This window comes from Podarcis pityusensis (genome assembly GCF_964106645.2).
Source record: "Podarcis pityusensis genome assembly, chromosome: 1".
Taxonomy (NCBI): domain Eukaryota; kingdom Metazoa; phylum Chordata; class Lepidosauria; order Squamata; family Lacertidae; genus Podarcis; species Podarcis pityusensis.
In genome coordinates, this window is record NC_138028.1 from 34,746,328 (window position 1) to 34,767,272 (window position 20,945).

At 41.5% G+C, this 20,945-nt stretch overlaps 1 protein-coding gene and 1 long non-coding RNA gene across 12 annotated transcripts in view; both read right to left on the reverse strand.

The window, feature by feature from the left end:
- NPAS3 (neuronal PAS domain protein 3) overlaps window positions 1–20,945 on the reverse strand; it is a 641,499-nt gene that overhangs the window by 31,284 nt on the left and 589,270 nt on the right. For all 11 annotated transcript variants that reach the window (XM_080977754.1, XM_080977753.1, XM_080977750.1 and 8 more), the window contains one exon: window positions 17,640–17,758. In XM_080977754.1, coding sequence (XP_080833880.1) covers window positions 17,640–17,758 — 119 coding nt within the window. The remainder of the gene's footprint in view (window positions 1–17,639; window positions 17,759–20,945) is intronic.
- Window positions 5,663–9,283, reverse strand: LOC308462793. Its single transcript, XR_013979361.1, has 2 exons — window positions 8,789–9,283; window positions 5,663–5,913 (listed from the first exon to the last, which is right to left on the reverse strand). It is a non-coding gene; the product is annotated as an uncharacterized lncRNA (long non-coding RNA).

Sequence of the window (20,945 nt, forward strand, 5' to 3'; positions counted from 1 at the left end):
AGAAATATAATAAAATTAAAGTGAACACTGTGCAACCTGAACCTGAAAAAGGCATGAAAAATTGGTTTTTAGGTTGTTGTTTTTTTAAAAATGTAGTTGGTGCAAGAACTCTTATAGTGTAGGCTGCTTGAAGAAAGCTCTTGGCAAGAACATCACAAGACGGAGCAACACTTTAAAATATGCTCAAGCAGCCAAATACAAACTGACACCAGGAACCCAATTGTAGGAACAAATAAGAAAAAAGGTATCTCAGTTTAATATAAGCCTACATAACAAAAAGATCAATGTTTACAACTCATGGTTTAGAATACTATGCAGCTGTTTTCAGAGTGAATACAGAGCAGTTGTATAATAAGAAATTAGAATGTTCATTTCAAGAGCTCTTTTGATATGTAATACAACAAATATGATGGTGACTATGGCTGCAGTCCTCTGAACTAGTCTGATTGGAGTATGTAGGATTTCTCTACACTGTGTATCATATTCTTAAAAAACTAGACATTAATGCATTAAATAAGACTGGGCTGAGATCAATTTAGAATAGACAGATTTAAGCTGGAAGAAGGATCTCTTTGATATGACCTCCAGAGCAGACCATTTGCGGAAGGATTCAAGATGAACTGATTTACACTTGGATATCTGTTTGCTGCATTTCTCTGCTTTTCAAGTATGAACTGATATGTCTAATGTCAGGTTATTAAGGTGTCATCTTAGGGATGGTCTGAAACCTGTGCCTGTAAAAAAGATTAAGAACCTTCGATTTCTTTGGCATTCTTGTTGTGGCTTAGATGATTCATATTAAGAGCGACTAGCATAGAAGTTATTTTTAAAATGTTACTTTAACTGAATATTAATCAAACAGCCTCAGAGTTTTTCTTTCGCTGAAGCTGTAGCAATACCGGGTACAAACCAGCAGGAAGTTACCCTGCTCAGTCACAGATCACTTGCTTTGTATGCAGAAGATTTCAGCTTCAACCCCTAGAACCCCCAGTTAAAGGGATCAGTTTAAAAGACCAGATGGAAAAGACTCTGGAGAGCCACTGCCTGTAGACCTGGGATGGGAAACCTGTCCCCTTCCTGTTGCTGTTGGACTCCAACTCCTACCTGCCCCGCCCACCATGGCCAATGGTCAAGGATGATGGGAGTTGTAGTCCAACAACATATGGAAGGTCAAACGTTCGCCATACTTGCAGCAGACAATACTGGGCTACATGACCTTGGAAACAAGGGGGGTGGGGAGGTGAGCTTACTACAGTAGGAAAGGCAAGCTCTAATAATAATAATAATAATAATAATAATAATAATAATAATAATTTATACCCCGCCCATCTGGCTGGGTTTCCCCAGCCACTCTGGGCGGCTTCCAACAAAAGATTAAAAATACATTAAGACATCAGTCATTTAAAACTTCCCTAAACAGGGCTGCCTTAAGATGTCTTCTCCTTCTTAAGATGTCTTCTAAATGTCAGATAGTTGTTTATTTCTTTGACATCTGATGGGAGGGCATTCCACAGGGCGGGTGCCACTACCGAAAAGGCCCTCTGCCTGGTTCCCTGTAACTTCACTTCTCGCAGTGAAGGAACCGCCAGAAGGCCCTTGGCGCTGGACCTCAGTGTTTGGGTTGAATGATGGGAGTGGAGACACTCCTTCAGGTATACTGGATGCTTCTGCCACCTCTGGCCCCTCCTTCCTCACATCATGTCCAGAGTCTGAATTGCTTCCTGCCTCTGGCTCTTCTCTCTCTCTCAAGCCTGTTGCCTCTTCAGCATCTCACTGCCACTCCCCTGGCTCTGAGCCTTCCTCCTCTGGGGCTTCCCTACGGGGTTCTCTGGCTGGAATCTCCCACCACTCCTTGCCATCCAGTCAGTCCCTGACATGCTGCTGCATGCATTTCAAGGACCATCTGATTGCTTATACTCCACTTTGATAGCTGATAAACCGCTGATGGGGCACTTCTGGTGGTTCCCCATGCCCCTGAGGTTTGGCTGGCCTGCAGTAGGGACCAAGCCTGTAGCAGGCCCTGGCTTGTGGAACCCCTCGCTGTAGAGATTCTGCTGGAACCATCCTTGCCTTCTTTCAGACACCTCCTGAAAACTGTACTGTTTAGACAGGCACCCACAATATGATTTTCTCTTTTTAACCAGCCAGTTTCTACTATTGTTTTATCGGTGCTTTTAATTATGCTTCGTGGATATTTATCGACTGGTTTTTATTATATTTTGTATGTTCTAAGCCACCTTGACACATTCTATGAAAGTGGAGACCATAAATATTTAAATAAGCTGTGGACAGTTTCTCACCAAATTTCAACCTAATTTGTAACGTGTGCTATGCAAATTATCTTTCTTTCTTTCTTTTTGCCCCAAACTGAAAATCCAAGAGAAAGGCCAACTTTTACAACTCTGACCAAACAGATTTCCCCTACAAGCTCCCTGGTATTCAGACAAGTTATACTTTATTTTCCGGAGGGAATGTTTGAAATCCCATTTAAAGAAATAATGCCTTGAGCTTATTTTCCCTAATACCATGTAAGGAAACATGAAAGTCTTTGGCTCTTGAAGTTTGTAGGGTTCTAATGAAGCAATCATCAACTCTGACATTCATGGGCTCACAGCGGCAGCTTTTGCTGCCAGGTTTCCGACAGATCTTTTAAAGTGAAAATAAACTTTACAGAAAGGTCTTGCTTTATCAGTTACAATGCAAACCTTTGTGGAGCTGGCATAATCATCTTCAGGACAGAACAGATTCTTTTTTTAAAGGGGGGAAAAAAAACCCTAAATGAAATAAGATGGCATGGAAACACTCCAGACCAGGAAAGCTCACAGATGATGGCAGGGGCAGGAGATGGGGAGGCAAAAGGAAAATCAGTAAATCAGAATTTCTGTGTGCTTGCCTATGCAGACTTGCTTCATGGAAAGATAACCAATAATAAGTATTCTTCAGAAGTATCATCTCCATCCCTATCATGGGAGGCAGAAATAAAACCTTTTTTTATGGTTTTATTTGATGTACTCCTTCACAGGCCCACCATTACCTTAGGTGATTCTCAACACAGTGAGCAACAGCTAGATAAAACAAAAATATCTGCTATTAATGCATTGCTGCACACAAGGAAGGGAAATCGAAGTCACATGTGCCACTGTTTTCTGCAAAGACAGACGTAGATTTCTCACGTTTGTTCCAGTACATTACAAATCTGTCAACCCAACCCAGTGGTTCAACCAGCGCTATGGCTTTCATGCACCAGCAGTGAGTCTCATTGCAGAATTGCTCTGATACTGAAGGAAGGAAGTATCCTGAACTGTGTCCACCAGAGCTCATCTGTCATTTCCCAGTGGCTGTACAGGAGAACAGCTATATCTACTACCCCAAAACTACAGGCAGAAACAGGACACATAACTGAGATGAACTGAAGGGAATCTGGGAGTGAATGAGAAGGATGAACTTCTCACTGGGGGACTGCCAGAAGGTCAGCATAAAAGCCCCCAAGGGGAAAACAAATTAAAAAGTAGGACAGATATCTGTACAATGTTAAGCATGCACCTGCCCATTCCTATAGGCAAGTGACTAAAGAACCTTGGGCATATATTGCAGTGGACCTTTGCTGCATTCAGGCTTAGGGTGCCTCCAGGCTGTCAATATTTTCCAGGAGCGATTCAAGTGCATCCCAGGAAATTAGGTTTGCACAACTGAAGTCGATTAAAGTGCTCTGTTGCCTTAGTGCAACGTCCTACCCACTTTTTAAAAGAAAGGGACCTTTTGTGGTTAGGGAAATGCACTGAAAAGTGAGCAAAAAAACTAATGATGAACAGGAAGAGGTACAAACACCCTGTAAGCAAATTGGAATGAATGCTCAATAAAAGACCGGATAAAACCTAACCCCCACGTAAACTTTGTGACAGCAAATCAGGGTGATTTCATAAATAGGTCATCTGGAGGAGCCCTCAGAAGAAACCTGGGGACGCTGGATGCTCTCGGGTTGACAACAATAGAGAACACAGTGCATAGAAAGGCCTTCCACTGAGCACAATGGCAGATGTTGAGCGGTACCATGGTGAGCTAACCCTCCACCGGAAGTGATCTGAGGTTAATGGGGTTTTGTTATAATCATCTGTCTTCAGAATGAGGAGAGCAGGATATAATCTTGAGCCAGTAGATGGAAAATTGAGCCAAAGGTTCCAAAAGCTCCAAATCTGTGTGATTTAAAATTTGATGCCATTTGGGACTGAAGCTGTGGGCTTCTTCCATGCAACTCAGTTCTCTCTTCTTCCTCTGCAAGGTCCAATCCAGCCTTAACTCAGCTATTCTCCTTTTTCCCCTTTCTTCCTGTCTTGTCTTCATGTAGCCAGTTTCCACTACCTTCCGCAATGCTCTTCCTCCCCCTTGCTGAAATGTGCATCTGCCACCAACCCCAACCTGAAAGTCCTTCTGTCTTTTCAGGTTGGAAGGGTGCAGAAAGTCTTACCATAAGGCTGTTGTCGCAGACAGATCCCCTGAATGGGGCACAATCTGCTGGGAGATTCTCTTGCACCAGCCTCAGCCAAATGACTGGGAGCTTTTTCTTGTGCAGCTGACATCCATTTCAATAAAGTCTGCACGGGGGGCCATAGTTTAGGGGGTAAGTATCTGCTATGCATGCAAAACATCCTATATTTAACTCTCAGCATCTCCAGTTAGGGCTGAGAAGGACTCCTGCTGGAAACTTGGAGTCACTTCCAATCAGCTGTAATGAGCCAGATGGACCAATGGTCAACTCAGCATAAGGCAGCTTCCTATGATGTTGCACCTTAGTAACAGAGCACCTGCTTTGCATGCAGAAGGTCCCTGGTTCAATCCCTGGCACCCCCTGGTAGGAGTAGGAAAGATTCCCTGTCTGAAACCCTGGAGAGCTGCTGCCAGTCAGTGCAGACAGTACTAAGGCAGATGGGCCAATGGTTTGTTTCAGTATAAGGCTGCTCCTACAATGCCCTACAATGCCCGGGGTTGATCCTGGACTGCTGGTGGTTGGGGTTGCCAGTTGGTGGGGAGAAATTGCTCTCTTTGGTGCCCCAAAGCCTTCCGGCTTGTCCACTGACTTAACTTATAATTCTGGATGTGCTGGTGCTGGCTGCTTTTAATAAGAGGTAAGAAGGAAGCAATCGGCATACACTTAGAGGCATCCTCCTTTATTCCTACTTTGATGTTGCGAGAGACAATCCTCGTTTCAGCGGCAAATTAAGGGAAAGGGAATTGGCCGCATCTGTGCCAACCTGTAGCTTCAGTGAGTGTGTTCATGCCACCTGTAACAACAGCAGCAGCAGGAAAGTACCCCCAAGCACCGTCGCCAACAACAGTAAGTGGGTGGCTATTTCCACTTGTTCTTTTCTAAACTGATTAAAGAGCGATGAATTGATTAAATAACGGGTAGTTAAGCAGAGGTTGCTGGAGGTGGAATAATGGATGAGCGACACACTCTAATGGAAGAAAGTGGTTAAAAGGTGGGTTAATGACTGTTTTCCTCTCCCCAGCAGAACACTGAGCTGCTGTGCTGAAACTCTCTGCTGTTGGCTTCTGGATTCGCTAGAGCTGCCTTTTTATGAAAGCCCAGCTTGAAGGGGAGTCCATGTTGCCATGGAGTACTAATTTCTATTTACCAAGCAGTCTCTTATGCACAAAGCAAGAGTCTCTTTTAATACTTTTATTTACAGAGCAGGAGGATAGGGAGGCAGAGCTGTGTGAGGCACCAGGAATAAAGGTTTGTTATCCTTTATTATTTTTAATACTGATATCTCATCCTTGCTTGGAAATCTTCCATGGGATATATAGTAGACGTCAATCCTGCACTGATTCAGCTCATAGCCATTTAATTTCAAAAACACTACGGCATCGTGTGTTCACAGATCCTTCACTGGGCTTGAAAGCACAGAGAGCTATCTGAAATTTATTAAAGAATTAATTGCAGGTACAAATGCTCTTAAGGAATGTCATTAGAAGCGTGCACACTTTGTACACTCCACAGTGCCACAGGAAGATAAAACATTTCAATATTAAGAAATAATCAGTCCTATGTACTCATTTTGCTGTTTTAGTGCATTTGCTTAAATTCCAATGATAAATGCAGCCGCACACCAGCGGCAACAGTTTAACCAAAAAAAATTAATGAATAGTGTGGAATTTCCTGCACAATATGGAAATTATGCAATACACAAAAACAATAGTGCTTTTTTTATTTAAAAAATAGGACTTTCTCGTGTGTCCACTAAGCATAAGGAACAATACATCTCATCCTTACTTTTGAATCAAAACCACTTAAATGAAAGGAGTTTTAAGGCTTCCTTGTGGGTCTGCATTTTAAGAACACAAGAACTGCCTACATAGTATGTGTCTAGTCAACATTCTGTCTCTGAGAAACAGCCAGAGAGATGCCCCTGAGAAGCTTGCAAACAAAAGGCACTATGATGGTAGTTATCTCCAATTATTTGTCACCAGGTTCCAGATAGTTTGTAGTAGTCAGCATGAATATTGGCATGAATATGGAGGTGTGATTTTTAGCTCTCACAGAAAGTAGCTATTTGCTAGACCTAGCCCAACGAAACTGCATAATTCTTGTAAACTAATGGCCAAATTTATCAGCAACAAATTATTTAAGTGAATCCCTGTATGAAACTTTGTTTGTTTGTCCTAAACTTACTTCCCACTCCCATGTCCATCTTTCCCAGTGTCTTATCTTGCTGTTCAATCTTGATCTCACATTTAAGTATAATTGACATGACTCCAGTCCTAAAACAGATCTTTGGAAAACTCCACGGTTTACTCTCCTCCTTTACATAAACTGTCAAACTGGCCTCTGCTTCCAATCTATAAAAGAGTCTGCCATCTCATGCAATGGCTACTGATTTAAATAAACTCTAATGATACAACTTTTATACATTAAATCCTCCTCCATAAATTACTTTTTTGATCCCTTAATTGTAAGCTTACATTTGGTACATTTTTTGTCCCTTCATTTAAGTAAGATTTTTAAAAGGAAATCCTCTTGTCATGATAGCTCCCCTTTTCTGTTTTGCCATGCTGATGCCGTTTATTGTGTCTTTGCTAATCCACTGCAGACATTAAAAATATAAGAAGAGTTCATCAGATCACACACCCAACTAGTCTACCATCCTGTTCTCACAGTGGCCAACCAGATGCTTGTGGGAAACCTGCAAGCAGGAACTAAGCACAACCACGCTCTCCCCGCTTGTGATCCTCCAGCAAATGGCATTCAGATGCAATTTTATAATGACGAATAAGGACAAAATACTTCCTTCTGTGCAAGGGACATGGGTGGTGCTGTGGGTTAAACCACAGAGCCTAGGACTTGCCGTTCAGAAGGTTGGTGGTTCGAATCCCCGTGACGGGGTGAGCTCCCGTTGCTCAGTCCCAGCTCCTGCCCACCTAGCAGTTCGAAAGCACGTCAAAGTGCAAGTAGATAAATAGGTACCGCTTCAGCGGGAAGGTAAACAGTGTTTCCGTGCCCTGCTCTGGATCTCCAGAAGCGGCATAGTTTTGCTGGCCACATGACCCGGAAGCTGTATGCCGGCTCCCTCGGCCAATAAAGCGAGATGAGCGCTGCAACCCCAGAGTCGTCCACAACTGGACCTAATGATCCAGGGTCCCTTTACCTTTACCTTACTTCCTTCTGTCTCTTCAGAGTCTCCCACCTGTCAACGTCATAGGATGACTGCAAATTCTAGTATTGGGGGGGGGGGGGCTTATCTATCCATTTTCTTCACACTGAGCATAATTTTACACACATCTATCCCCCTTATTTGACTTTGTTCTGAACAAAAAACCCCTCAAATGTTGTAACTTTTCCTTACATAGGTGAAGTTCTAACTTCATGGTAATTTTGGCTGATTTTGATGAACTTTTCCCAGTTCCTTTTTGAAGTGTGGTGCCCAAACAAAGCATTCCAAATGTGTGAACATTTGTATTCCAAAGTATTCCAAATGTGTGGTTGTAGTTTGTATAATGGCATCATGATATTGGCAGATTTATTCTCAATCCCTTTCCTAATGATCCCTTAAAACATGGAATTTGCCTTTTTGCAGCTACTGCATACTGGGCTCCACGTTCACTTTCCTGGTCAGTCACTGCCTACTAGAGCCTCTGTTGTAGAAGTTTTAAATAGCTTCCAAACCTGATATTGCTGGACTCCCAACAAGCATTCCCAATGGTCAAGCATGATGGGATCAGGAGGGCACAACACTGTGTACTTCTGCACCAAAGGAACTCAAATTTCCTAACTGTAACATGCGTCACCATTTAATTCTTAATACTTTTTTCCTTTTGAAATTAAATACAGAAGTAACAGATTTTCTGGGCAGTTTTCCATGCATATATGCTGACTATAAAAGCCATGTGAGTTCCAAGCAGTTTGTACCAAATTGTGAGCAGAGCTGAGGATTAAATCATGAGTAATTTCTCCTTTTTGTTGATTCTATAGGAAGCCTCGACAGCTCATTGTATAATATTATTGTATGAATAATATAGGTAAGCTAAACAGTTCATTTCCCCCTTAATGCATGCCTTGAGTTGATATGCTCCCCAGTGTCAGCAACTGATTCTTGCATCTCAAGATCTTCAAATCCCACGCTAAGTCGCAATGCCAAGGTTTTGATCTATACTACAGCTCCATTTTCTGATGACTGTAGGAATACATAATCCCTTTGGTGATATTTTTCACTGCATTTTTACAACTTCATGGCTTAGCTGAAATTGAGAACTTGTCTCCATTGTTTGGCGGGGGAAGGAACAAAAATCACACCTCAATTTTGTGGGAAGCAGCTTCTCCCAGAACATTGTAAAATCCTGTGCCCAGCTTAGCTGCCATGTAGGAGCAGAACACCAGAGGGCATGGCATTAACCCTGTTTAGATGAACTATAAGCCTCCTTCAGGGATTAGATTCCAAATTAAACATATGAGGGAGACAATGGGGCATTGGGGCATGTTAGCTCTGTCTCTGTTCTGATCACAATCCAACTTCCGTGCTCATGGGGCTTTCCCTTGCATTTCAGAATTCAGGGTTCTAAAATACAGGGGGAGGCTTCATGGGTCCAGGAAGCTCCCTGCTTCATGTCATGGAAGTTGGAACAGTGACAGGAGGTGGAGCTAATCCACCTATCTCTGCTGTCTCTCACGTCATGTGTTGACCTTAACCATGAAAGTAACACCTGAAAAGGGCTAATACATGCACAGGCAACATGCATAGGAAACAGAGTAGGAACACAACAGCAGGCTGTAGCCTTACCTAGAGACATGCTCACTGTACTGTCCAGATAAGTCTAGATACATTTCATATATACAGAGAACTGGAAAACTAGCTATGCTCAGGATTCTGAATTAAGCATACAGGGCCTACTCACATGCACTTCGCATGTGTTGGGACTATGCAGACAGACCAGTGTTGAGGATGAGGCCTGCTAATTGTGAATCTCCTTCACTGGGGTTCATCATATAATACATACCCATCAACTGTCCTGGAAAAAATGGGATGTCCCATCTTTTCCCAGAAGATGCTATTTTGGGTGCCATGCACTCATGCGATTTTGGGCTGAGATCTCACCCTGAGAATAGCATTTATTTTTGGGTCTGCAATTTCACATGGTTCCCCAAAACACATATTTTGGGGTCCATGACTTTGGGCTCTGGGCACCCTAAAAGTGCTTTTTTCCGAGTCTGTAATTTTGTGCAGGTCATGTGACTCGTGCAGGAGTGCGTACCCAGAGGATGGTGTCCCAGTTTGGGGCAATGTCGTGTCGGAGGGTATGACAGTAGAGCTATGTCATCAGCACACACATAACAATTATTTGCTAGCACAGGAAAAGAATTCTGCTGTCCTGAATTAGAATGGCTACTAAAATAAAATCATAAGAAAACCATATAGGCATAAGTGAAAACAGTGCAAAATTTGCATTCTTGGATCTTCAATAACAAATTATGATAGACTTCTAGTATATCTGCAGTTGAAATCAAGGCATTTTTTAAAAACTTGACCAACTTTCCCTTGCTTCCTTAACATTTATTAATGGATTGTTGTGCTAAGGTAATTAACTCCAAAGCTGGCAAATTTAGCACAGAGAGATTAATTTTCTTTAACTAACATGCTACCTAAAATATGCTTTTTTTCAAGAAGAGGTTACTAGTAATTTGTTCTCGAATTAATCACATTATAAGTAAAGTAGAGTGATGATGTTTCAGAACAATTGTCAGTCCACCAACGTTAAGCGTTTTTGCTTTTTTTGTATTTGAGTAGACATTTACTAAATTACTGAAAGGTAAAATCATGCTGGCTACCACCTGGTCACTGGTAATTCATAAAATACGAAATTAGAACATGAGCCAGATTTAAAAAATGGTCCAATCAGGGCTTTCAGCTGTGTGAACAAACCTCAGGTTCACACACACTATCATCCTGTTATGTACTGTGATTCTTTTTATCTCCCTCTTTGTTCTATGTTCTGCCAAACCATTGTTTGTCAGACCGGGCAAAGTATGTGCAAACCCCTGGAAACAGAAACCATGGTTTGATCAAGTTTTCCATTCCTAGTTCCCAGACAAGTAATGGCTTATGCAAAGCTGCCCGGTGTGCACATAGCACCTAACAGGAAGGGAATGAAGGAATCACAGTGTGTGAGGGGAGGAGGTAGTGGAAATGAATACATAAGGGTGATTCATATTCACAAAGTGGCAGCCCATAGTGTAATATCTGAACTGAGCCATTGCAATCTATCTTGCTCCTGCTATAATAAACAGAAATTTGCTTGCTCAAGCAAGCATAAATCAAATGGGGTGGAGTCAGACTTTGCTCCCGCCAGTGGAGAGGGGGAAGGTAAACCACCCCTCTACTAGACCAATGAAACTGCTTTGACAATTGCAGGCTACAAATGACGTGTGAAGCCTCCAGTAGCCTGATCCAGTGGGAATATTGACAGAGACCCTCTGTGCCTAGATAATATATGCATGACAAGATATGTCACAGGTACAGTGGAGAGGCAGAGAAAGGAAAACTGCTCCCTTTAACTGTGAAAGACATAGGAAAAAGAAGAAGGTAAGGTCAGTTTTGAGAAACCGCTCAAAATGACTGTTAACTAACACAATACATAAGTCATTGAATTGCCATGCTGTTGTTGTTTGGTGCAAAGGGAAAGTCTGGTAAGTTCTCTGTGGTGTTAAGGAAAAACACCTGTTTCAACAGCTGAATTTAAGAAAAGGCTGGGCTTTGTCACTTTACATTGTTTTGGATACATATTCCTGTTTTGAAGGGCAATGGCTACATGATCTGGTAAAAGAAATTGTGGTTAAATTAACTCTACAGCCTGTACTGAAGCAGCCAAAAGTTTATTGGCATGTTTTCCCCCTTTGGCTCTGTCCGTAGGGTTCATTACTTACAGCTCCTGCAGAATCAATCTGAACTGGCCAAAATCAGTGATGGGTTTTATAGCACAATAAATGCCTCGCCATACAAGCACAGGTTATACATGGAAGAACCTGGCAACTGTCTTTTCAGAAATCCCTGTCTCATGATAGTGTGCACAGTTTCTGCCAATTTAACAGAATCATCAACATTCATATTTTTAGAGGTGTCATCCAGGCAGCTACACAGTGTGTGTTTTCCTGGAGATGAGTACTGGTGCAGAAAACCAGTATTATTGATAAAATCTTGGCATATCTGAACAAAAAAAGGAGATATTAAATGTATCTTCTCCTTTCTCCATGACAGCTTCTCATGCAACAAAAACACATTGTTTCGTACATAGTCCTTGTTAAAGAAACCTTTTAGCACTTCTTGAGCAATGAATTAATTAGTTTTCCAGCACTAATGAAATGAGAGAAATAGCTTTCCAGCTGATAATGCAATGAATGGAAAAGCTGAATAACTCTCACGGATGGTACACACAAGGCATCAGTTGCTCTGTGCTTCTAAAATTCCTAACTTAAGTGACTTACATTGCTGCTGAGTCTGTTTTGCTTTGTCCTTGTCCATGTAATGGACACCACATGTTCTATTCTGCTTTGCAAAACAAGATATTTGTAAGTTTAACTTGATAAAGTGTAAAAAGAAAAGAAAAACACCCTGAAGAAAAGACAGATGGCAGGCTTTCTTCCCCAAAACACAATTTCATAATCTGCATGCAACTGCTAATAGGTAAACACTAAAAACATTTCTTTTTTTGACAGAGAATTGCTGATAAATTGTCAACATAAACTTCGTCTCTGGTTACTCCTATGATCTAAAGCTCTTCTGTGAGCTTTGTCCCATCAAAGTCGGCTCCTTACAGCTGTATCAAAATTTATGAATGCATATGACTATAAAGTGACTGAAGGCAACCCATAATGCATGTTTGTTTATTGTGTATCAGCTCTTTTGTTCAGTACAAGCTGGGGGGGGGGGAGTTGTCCAGCGCTCTCTCTCTCTCTCCCCCCCCCCCCTTTAACCTTTACAATTGATGATGGAAAAACTACACTGGCAACACTATTTTCATAGGAACTTAAAGCAAAGGCCTAGTTGCAAACAACTCTTACTGCCATGGGTAAGACTACACTGTGCTAATCTATAAGATATCTATAGACATTTTAGGAGCAGCTTATCTAATAGGGTGTACTCTGCCATATCAAATGGAGGTTACTGTATTTTTCGCCCTATAGGACGCACTTTCCCCCCTCCAAAAATGAAGGGGAAATGTGTGTGCATCCTATGGGGCAAATGCAGGCTTTCGCTGAAGCCTGGAGAGCCCCACCACCAGCCCCACAAGCTCGGGGGACAGCGGGGAGGCGGAACGCCGCCATCCCGCTGTCCCCCGACTTGGTTAGAAGGCTGGCGGGTGGGGGGGGGGGAGAAGCCTGCTCCTCCCCGTTGCCAGCCCCGCAAACTCGGGGGACAGCGGGGAGGTGCAGCGCGCCTTTCCCGCTGTCCCCCGACTTGGGTCCCATCTCTCACTGTCCCATCTCTCTGGGTCCCGTTCTGGGAGCTGGGGTCGGGGGAAGCTCGGGCTTCCCCCGCCCCATGCCTGGGGGGGGAAAAATAATTTCCCCCCCTTTATTCCCCCCCCCCATCTAGGTGCGTCCTATGGGCCGGTGCGTCCTATAGGGTGAAAAATACGGCAATTATGAAAATAAACTAAAAGGCATAACCTTCATTTATAGAATCACATCTTTTTTGCCTCTGCCATATTAAGATACAATTTTCTTATGTAAGATTTTTTTTGTTTTGAATTATTATTATTATTATTCAAATATATTAGTCCATGCCCTCAGTACTGCCTACATTAGCTGTGGCTCTGCAGGGTTTCAGACCAGGGTTCTCCTAATCCTACCTGAGGACACTGGGGCCTGATCCCAGGACATTTGCATGCAAAGCTGATGCTCTGCTACTGAGCTACAGCTCTTTCCCATTGTTAACATTCTTAGAATCATAGGATTGTAGAGATGCAAGGGACCACGAGGTTCATCTAGTCCACCCCCTGCAATGCAGGAATCCTTTGCCCAACATGGGGCTTGAACCCATGACTCTGAGATTAAGAGTCTCATGCGCTACTGACTGAGCTATCTAGGTGAGAAAGAAAGAAAGAAAGAAAGAAAGAAAGAAAGAAAGAAAGAAAGAAAGACATCATATGGTCTTAAAATGAGCTGCTGTTTGCTGTATAGTCTTGAGTATGTTCTGCATGAAGGCAGAACATACTCAAGGTGTTTTTCAAGAGGGTGGTATAAGAATACTTTAGTCAAACAAACAAAAAATTGATCTTGCCCCACTCTTCAGCTGACATCACCTCCCCATGAAAATGCCCCCGCCCTTTATTCTGCTCCAGTAATACAAGACTTATGTCCTTAGCGCAACTTTTAAGAGCGCTTTATTAAATCACTGAGTCACTTATAATCATCCCCACAAACAACCATGATACAACACCTAGTTTTGGGATGTCAGGAAATTAGCACTGCACAAAATTAAATTTGGTGCATAAGGACTTGTTTGTGGAAACCATTTCTGTAGCTTTCAACATTTTTCAATTTTGCGAGCTAACGTATTTCAAAATTATTTCTGTACATGGGAGTTGATTTATAGGAAAGAAATTAATCAAATTTTCAGTCTCCATTACTGAAATTTTGGCTGTCTGCCTGTGATTGAACATTTGCATTTCTAGTTTTCACTGAGCTTATCAAATCAACAGTCCCCCCCCCTCTTTTAAAGATAATGTGCTATGATTAGTACTAACTGTTAAAAAGACAAAAGACAAGTTTAATTATTAAGATTTCTGTGATTTTTCCACAGGTGCTTTGGACATTTGTCTGACAGATTCCTTTAAAAAGGAATTCTTCAAATTTTTACCAAGAGAAAACCAATCTGTGACATTGGCTCATACCATATATATATATATATATATATATATATATATATATATATTCTTTTAAGACTTTAGTGAAGTGTATATTTAGATCTTCTGTGCTACGGATAAATTGTTGAAATAAAATGTCCCTGGTGTCCTCTCACATAGGCTGCCTTCATGGTGGCTAAACATCCCAAGGCATTTCCTTATCCCACCAGAGGCTCAGCTGAAGGCCAGAATGATCTCTGCATCGCAGCAAATATTTTCTCTTTCAAGAACACACATTCACAGATGCCTGAGGTTATGTGTAACTTGCTGCTGAGAACATGATAGCCAATGTACTTGTTTACTCAGTTACTATGATGGGTCAGCACTAAAGTAATTTCTTCTGTCAATTCAGAGAGTTTTCGGCATGGGCTGAAATGCTGGATTCAATATTTAGTGCATGCTGATGGTTCAGCATTCTTTCAAGTCTTGAAAGTGCATTCAAAATACGTGCCCCGCAAGCTGCCCAGGTTTCTCCTGAGGCTCATATGTCCCCAGGAGTCCACGCCTGGGCTCTAACAGGAGGAAGTCTTCCTCCCTGCTGTGCTCACTGTTCAGGTCTTTCTCATGGCTAGAAACTCAGGGAAGCATACCAGCCAATCATGGGCTCCTCCCCACCCAACTGGAAGTTGTTCTCTTGGAAGTCTCCACACCATTCACCCTACATAGCTGGACAAACTTCCTTTTTGTTCTGGGGTTTCCTCCTATGAAAAATTACGGTACCTCCCTCAAGTTCAATGAACAACTACAGGACTAGAGGAATGTCATACCTCGTCCTTAATTTGTGTGTAGAGGCTAAACAGTAGTGACTAAAACAGTACAGAAAGCATTTACACCACAGAGAAAGAGGTGATGGCCTTCCATCCCATGGACTCCAACTCCCATCATTTCTAGCCAGCATGGCCAGTGATCAGGGATGATGGGAACTGTAGTCCAGTGTGAACTGGAGGACCAAAGGTTCCCCATCCATGCTTTCAATGGATGGCAATTTGCCTAAGAAGAAAGGGGACTGCTGTAAGTTTAGCATGATGTGTGAATATGAAACAGGTGACAATATGGAAATTGCATATTCAATTTGGAATTCTTTTTTTAAAAAAAATATACAAAAGGTTTATTGTCAGGTAGCTTCTTAAACCTTCAAAAGCATTGTTTACATTCAAATCAGGTGTTCTGGAGTGGGAACTCAGTTCCACCTGCCAGTATCTAACTGAAGAGATGCTTCATCTTTTCAGAGGACATTGTCTAAAAGTAAGAAAGACAGGTCTTCATTTGCACAGTGTACACCTTTCCTCATTTTCTCAACCATTTCCTGCTTATAGACATGTCTTTAGCATGCCAGCTGATGTGTGTGCTCACATACAATATGCAAGCTTGTTTGGTACAAAAACACCTCTGCTGATGCTCTGTGAGAGACAGGGAAGAATAGAAGTTAAGACTGTTGGACTAGGATCTGGAAAGCCAGGGTTCAATCCCTTTGCAGTCACGAAGCTCACTGGGTGATCTTGGGCTAGTCTCTCTCTTCTCAGCCTAGCCTACCTCAAAGGGTTCTTGTGAAGTTAAAAACTGGGAGAAGGAGAACCATGAACATCACCTTGAGCTCTTTGGAAGAAATGTGGGATATAAATGTGACAGTGAACCAAAAAGAAATGCTATTCACTTTAGAAAGAACAGTACCAGAATGTGTTCTATACGCTGCCATCCCTGGGTAAGATAAGATTAAAGTTCTCATTTTAAAAAGGTATAAGAAAAATAGAGTAGGGATTATTGTACTTAAATATTCCTGAAGCTTCTGCCCAGAGCCTCGGTTTTACCTGGGCACTTGGCTGAAGTGAAAGTAGTCAGTTTTGCTATTATTTTCAATTCCTGGACCTTTCCAAGGTTGCACTTTGTCACTGTTGCTGTATTCTGTGGTCCCCCCACTAGCCAAAAGATCAATAACCATTTAATACTGCCATTTTACCCCACGAGCCAATGTTTTGTGTGTATTGCTGTCCTGACGGACTGCAAGAAAACAAAACAACAACGCAAAGCAAAGCAAAGCAAAGCAAAGCAAAGCAAAGCAAAGCAAAAGGATGTGTGAACTTCACACTTGGATTTAAATATGTATTGGATGGCCCCTGCAGGAAGATTGGACAAGGCTCCTCTCTCTTGCAAGACAATAGAAAACAGGACAGCAGCATAGACTGTAAACAAATGTTAAGAGCTCAAACTGAAAATTGTGGTTATACTAAAGAGCTACTTTATTCTTAACCCCAAGGGAAACAACGAGAGGCAACCCTCAGGTATGTTTGATTATTTATGGACAGTGATAAATGCTGGGTGGGGTGGGGTGGGCGGTGATAACTAAAGGCAGTTTCCTGATGCCCTTAAGTCACATCTACTCATATAGGTCTTTTTAAGGCTCATATGTAAATTCAGGAAAATTTGAATAATTCTAATGGCAGGCTGGAAACAGAGGACACCTTAGAACAATGACTATGATATGTAAGGTCCTGTTCATGTAAGGTCCAGTGAACAGGATGTGATTTTTTTAAAAAAAGACAATAAACCTTTAAATCACACAGGTAAACCCTATGCATGCTTCCACAGAAGCAAGTCATTTGCATTCAGTGGGTCATTTCCAGGTATTCTTAAATATTTACTTTTTTGTAGGCTACTAAGGCTGCAGTCCTACACACAGTTATTTGAGAATGCTCCACTGAACTTAATGTGAATTACTTCTGAGTAGGTATGTATAGGACTGTGTTGTAAGTCAACGTCTTTCCAGATAGTCAGTGAGACTGAAGAATGCTGCAGTGTTTTGTTTTTGTTTTTCATCCCGTATGATACGTGATGGAAGGACTTTGCACATACTTCCTATGGTTATTTTTGACTTCTTCAAACTAGTGGGTCAGATCACCATTTACTCAGTCACTGGATTTAAGACAGCCATAACCTCCAGGGATATTTAATTAGTTTCAGACTACTGCATCCTCCAAAAAAGAGGGGGGGAGGGGAGAGATAACAGCCATTTAGAAATATAAATAGCAATGGGAAATAAATAAAATATCCATGTACTTTTTCCTACGGAAATGTTCTTAACTTTAAAAGTCTTGTTCAATCTTTGGCAAACTTTCCAGGCTCAGACTTTGGCAGATATCCAGATATAAGAAGTATGCTTAAGTATGTTAGCTCTTCAGCCACAACATTTCTCTCTCAGAGTAAAGGAAACTTCTAACTACCCCTAAGGAGGCAAGACCAATGTTTACCTTATATCCTGAAGATTTTATGTGCACACCTCGCTTGGTCAGGGTAGATTTCATCCGGATGAAAAAAGAACGCTCTAGATTGTTGTCCGTTGTAAGTAGGCTGGGGCTTGTGGCTTCCACTAGAGTAGAAACAACAACAACAAAATAAAACAATTCATAGATAATTTCATTTTCACAATATCCTTTTGAATTACTTCATGTGAAGTGGGAGGTCCTGATGATAGATCTCCCACTATATATATTTTTAATGGCAGCTGTGGATCCGTCCCCCGTCCCGAATTAGATCAGGACCACCATTCTAGTGAGAGGGTAATCCTTTCTTTCTGTAATGTTTTCCCACTGACAATGCTTTGTGCCATTGGGCAAAAAAAAGGCCTGCTGTTGTCACTGGAGAAGATGGAGGAGGAAAGGAAGTTGGATGTCTCATATGGATAACTACTCGATATCGCTCATTCCTTTCATTGTATCTACTCTATAGTATGGCTGGAAGGGTGAACATAATATATGTTCACCAGCACCACCTCCTGCATCAGATGATGGATCACATGGAAGCTGCTGATTTCCTCACTGTTGAGAAAATGCAAATCTGCTCCTACTTTTAACGTTTATCCCTAGGATCAGCATGAACAGTGTTGTGGTGATTGTGGTAGGGGGAAAGAACAAGAGACTATCTTGGGCTGATTGCTTAGGAACTCTTTCTTTGACTATAACTAGTAGGGAAAGAGAGGGAGCCAGATGGGTGGTGTGTGTGTGTGTGTGTGTGTGTGTTTTAAGGAAGAGTAAAAAGAGAGGATAGCCTCAAGCTGGTGGCGGATAGAAGCAATTTATTGTCTGCCTAGTAAGTTATACTGGTCCTATGTGGCCTTCTCCAGTGCTCTCAAGTAAGACTACTAGAAAAAATGCACTGGACAATCTTCAGATAATAAACTGCAACTCTCACTCTAGCACAAACTTGAGGTCTGCTTCTCCCTTTGCTCTTTCATTAGCTGGAAATGGTTTGGAAGTTGGGGAGAGATAATGGCAACACTCAATTGTCCCCCTGAAAATAAGAACATAGCCTGCTCACCAGAAAGCTTATATCATTTTAATATCAAATGTAAATATACACTTTCGTTGTCTAAAATAATTAAATGTGGGGCAAGCCTTCATAAAAAAAACAGCCATATTGGCAATATTTCTGTATAGGGAGTTTAAATTAACCAAAAAAGTGGTTTACTAGTGTCTTTAAAGAGTATTGCTAGTTATGAGGCAAGACTTCTCTTGTTATATTTCCTTGCATATACCTTGTACTGATGTGATCACATTTACATTGTGTTTATGGCATTTTAGCTCTGTTGTGATGAATACAATAACAAGAATGCCCCTTTCTTTAGTGTCTCTCTTAAGAGTGGGCTTTTTTTTGTTTTAGAGAGCATGAATTCCATGTCATTTTAAATGTACAGCTCTTTATCACTCGAGGGAAAAGCAGAGCCATGTTATATTTAGTACTTTCATTTCTTCTGATTAAATATGAATTACTATGAAATTTTTCTCATCATCTAACACGCCATAATACGCCAACAGCTTTTTAATACACTATATAAGCACAAACTTCTGCTCTAAGAGTTTAATTTGCCCCTCTAATCCAATCACATCAACCTTATTTCTCTTATCAGAGATTCCCATTTTGAATTAAATGAGCTCATTAGTTTTAATCAAAAGCAGAGAGATCAAAACTTAAACGTAAATGCTTTAGATCAGAACTGTCAGTCAGCCGTGCAGTTCTATTTTACTAAAACACAAGATCAGAGACCCTTAGAACCAATTTTTTCTCGTAAGGGATGCCGAGAGCTCGAAGATGCTATATCCTTTTTTTTTCTTTCTCCTTCCCAAGGACAGATTATACATTTAAGGTTAGACTTAATTTAGCGCATTTTTTCTTCCATCCTGGTGGAAATGGAAAAGTATGCCAATCTGCTGTTTGTCTCTTTCACATTTATTGGTGTTAGTCCTTGGAGACCTGAACAAACGTGAAGCCATCAGAAACCATGCCACAAACCTGGCCTCAACATTTCAGTTCCATTCAGCAATATCATGTTTGCAACATCTAAGAAATGAAACTTTCAAAGCAAGGAAATGTATGATCAGGATCAAGGTTACTGGAACCCTGAAACCACAAAAAGGGTCATAAGCAGATCTGGCAGCGAGAGGCTCACCATTAATTATTACTGATATTATACAACACTCTACAGTACAGTGCTTAAAGTGTACATTAAGAAACCACAGCATGTGTTCTTCCTGCTGAGTGAATAAATGTTAGAATCAGCTTAAAACATGCAGTTGCTATAGTCCAGTACATTATGACCTAACATAGGCAGCAAGTAAAATATGCTGAAATGTTGTTCATGGCAATCTTCTAAATATGGAGGAGAGTTACACATCCCTGATTCTTCCTTTTCAACTATTGTACAGTATACTCGCAACTTAAAGTGCATTTAACCTGTGCATATTCAATTTTTTATTTTTTAAAAGGAGGTGGGTGCCCAGGAAAAAACCAAACTTTGGCAGTCTCACCCGCCATTGCACCCAGTGTGTGTTGGCTATACATGATTTGGGTTTTAGGCGCTTTCCCTGGTATGTAACCCTTGCGTAAGCTGAGGGTTTACTGTACTTAAAATAAGTCCGCATTCATTATTGTACTAATCAAGAAGGACAGTAGCATGCTGTGGAGAGAGAGAAAAGGTGGGAAACAGAAAGCTGCACTTCTCATAGAATGCATTCTAAGCACTAATTTTATTCAAGTAATTTAATAATGTCTCACCATTATATAAAAGGGTCTGATAATCTGAATGAAGCCGGGATGAAATATATGCTTATGGAATTTTGAGGGATTCAGTATTTACCACCCATCACTGCAATAAATCACTCCGTAGACTATTGCACACATGAGAAGCAACACTGATCTCATAAATCAGACCATGGAAATCATACCCATCCCATAGCAATAACCATGACAATAAATACAGACAAGGCTGAGAAGCACAGCAGTCCTGAAATGATCCTGGTAGCCAGAAGAACAGCACAGGAACAGAACTGCACCACTGAAAAGGTAGTCGGGGGCTGGCTGATTGAGAGTAAACAAATACCTCGGCTCAAACCTATACGGTGATACCTCTGGTTACAAACTTAATTCGTTCTGGAGGTCCGTTCTTAAGCTGAAACCGTTCTTATCCTGAGGCGCACTTTTGCTAATGGGGCCTCCTGGATTCTGTTTGCAGCCTGGGGCAAAGTTCCCAACCAGGTGCAGCTACTTCCAGGTTAGTGGAG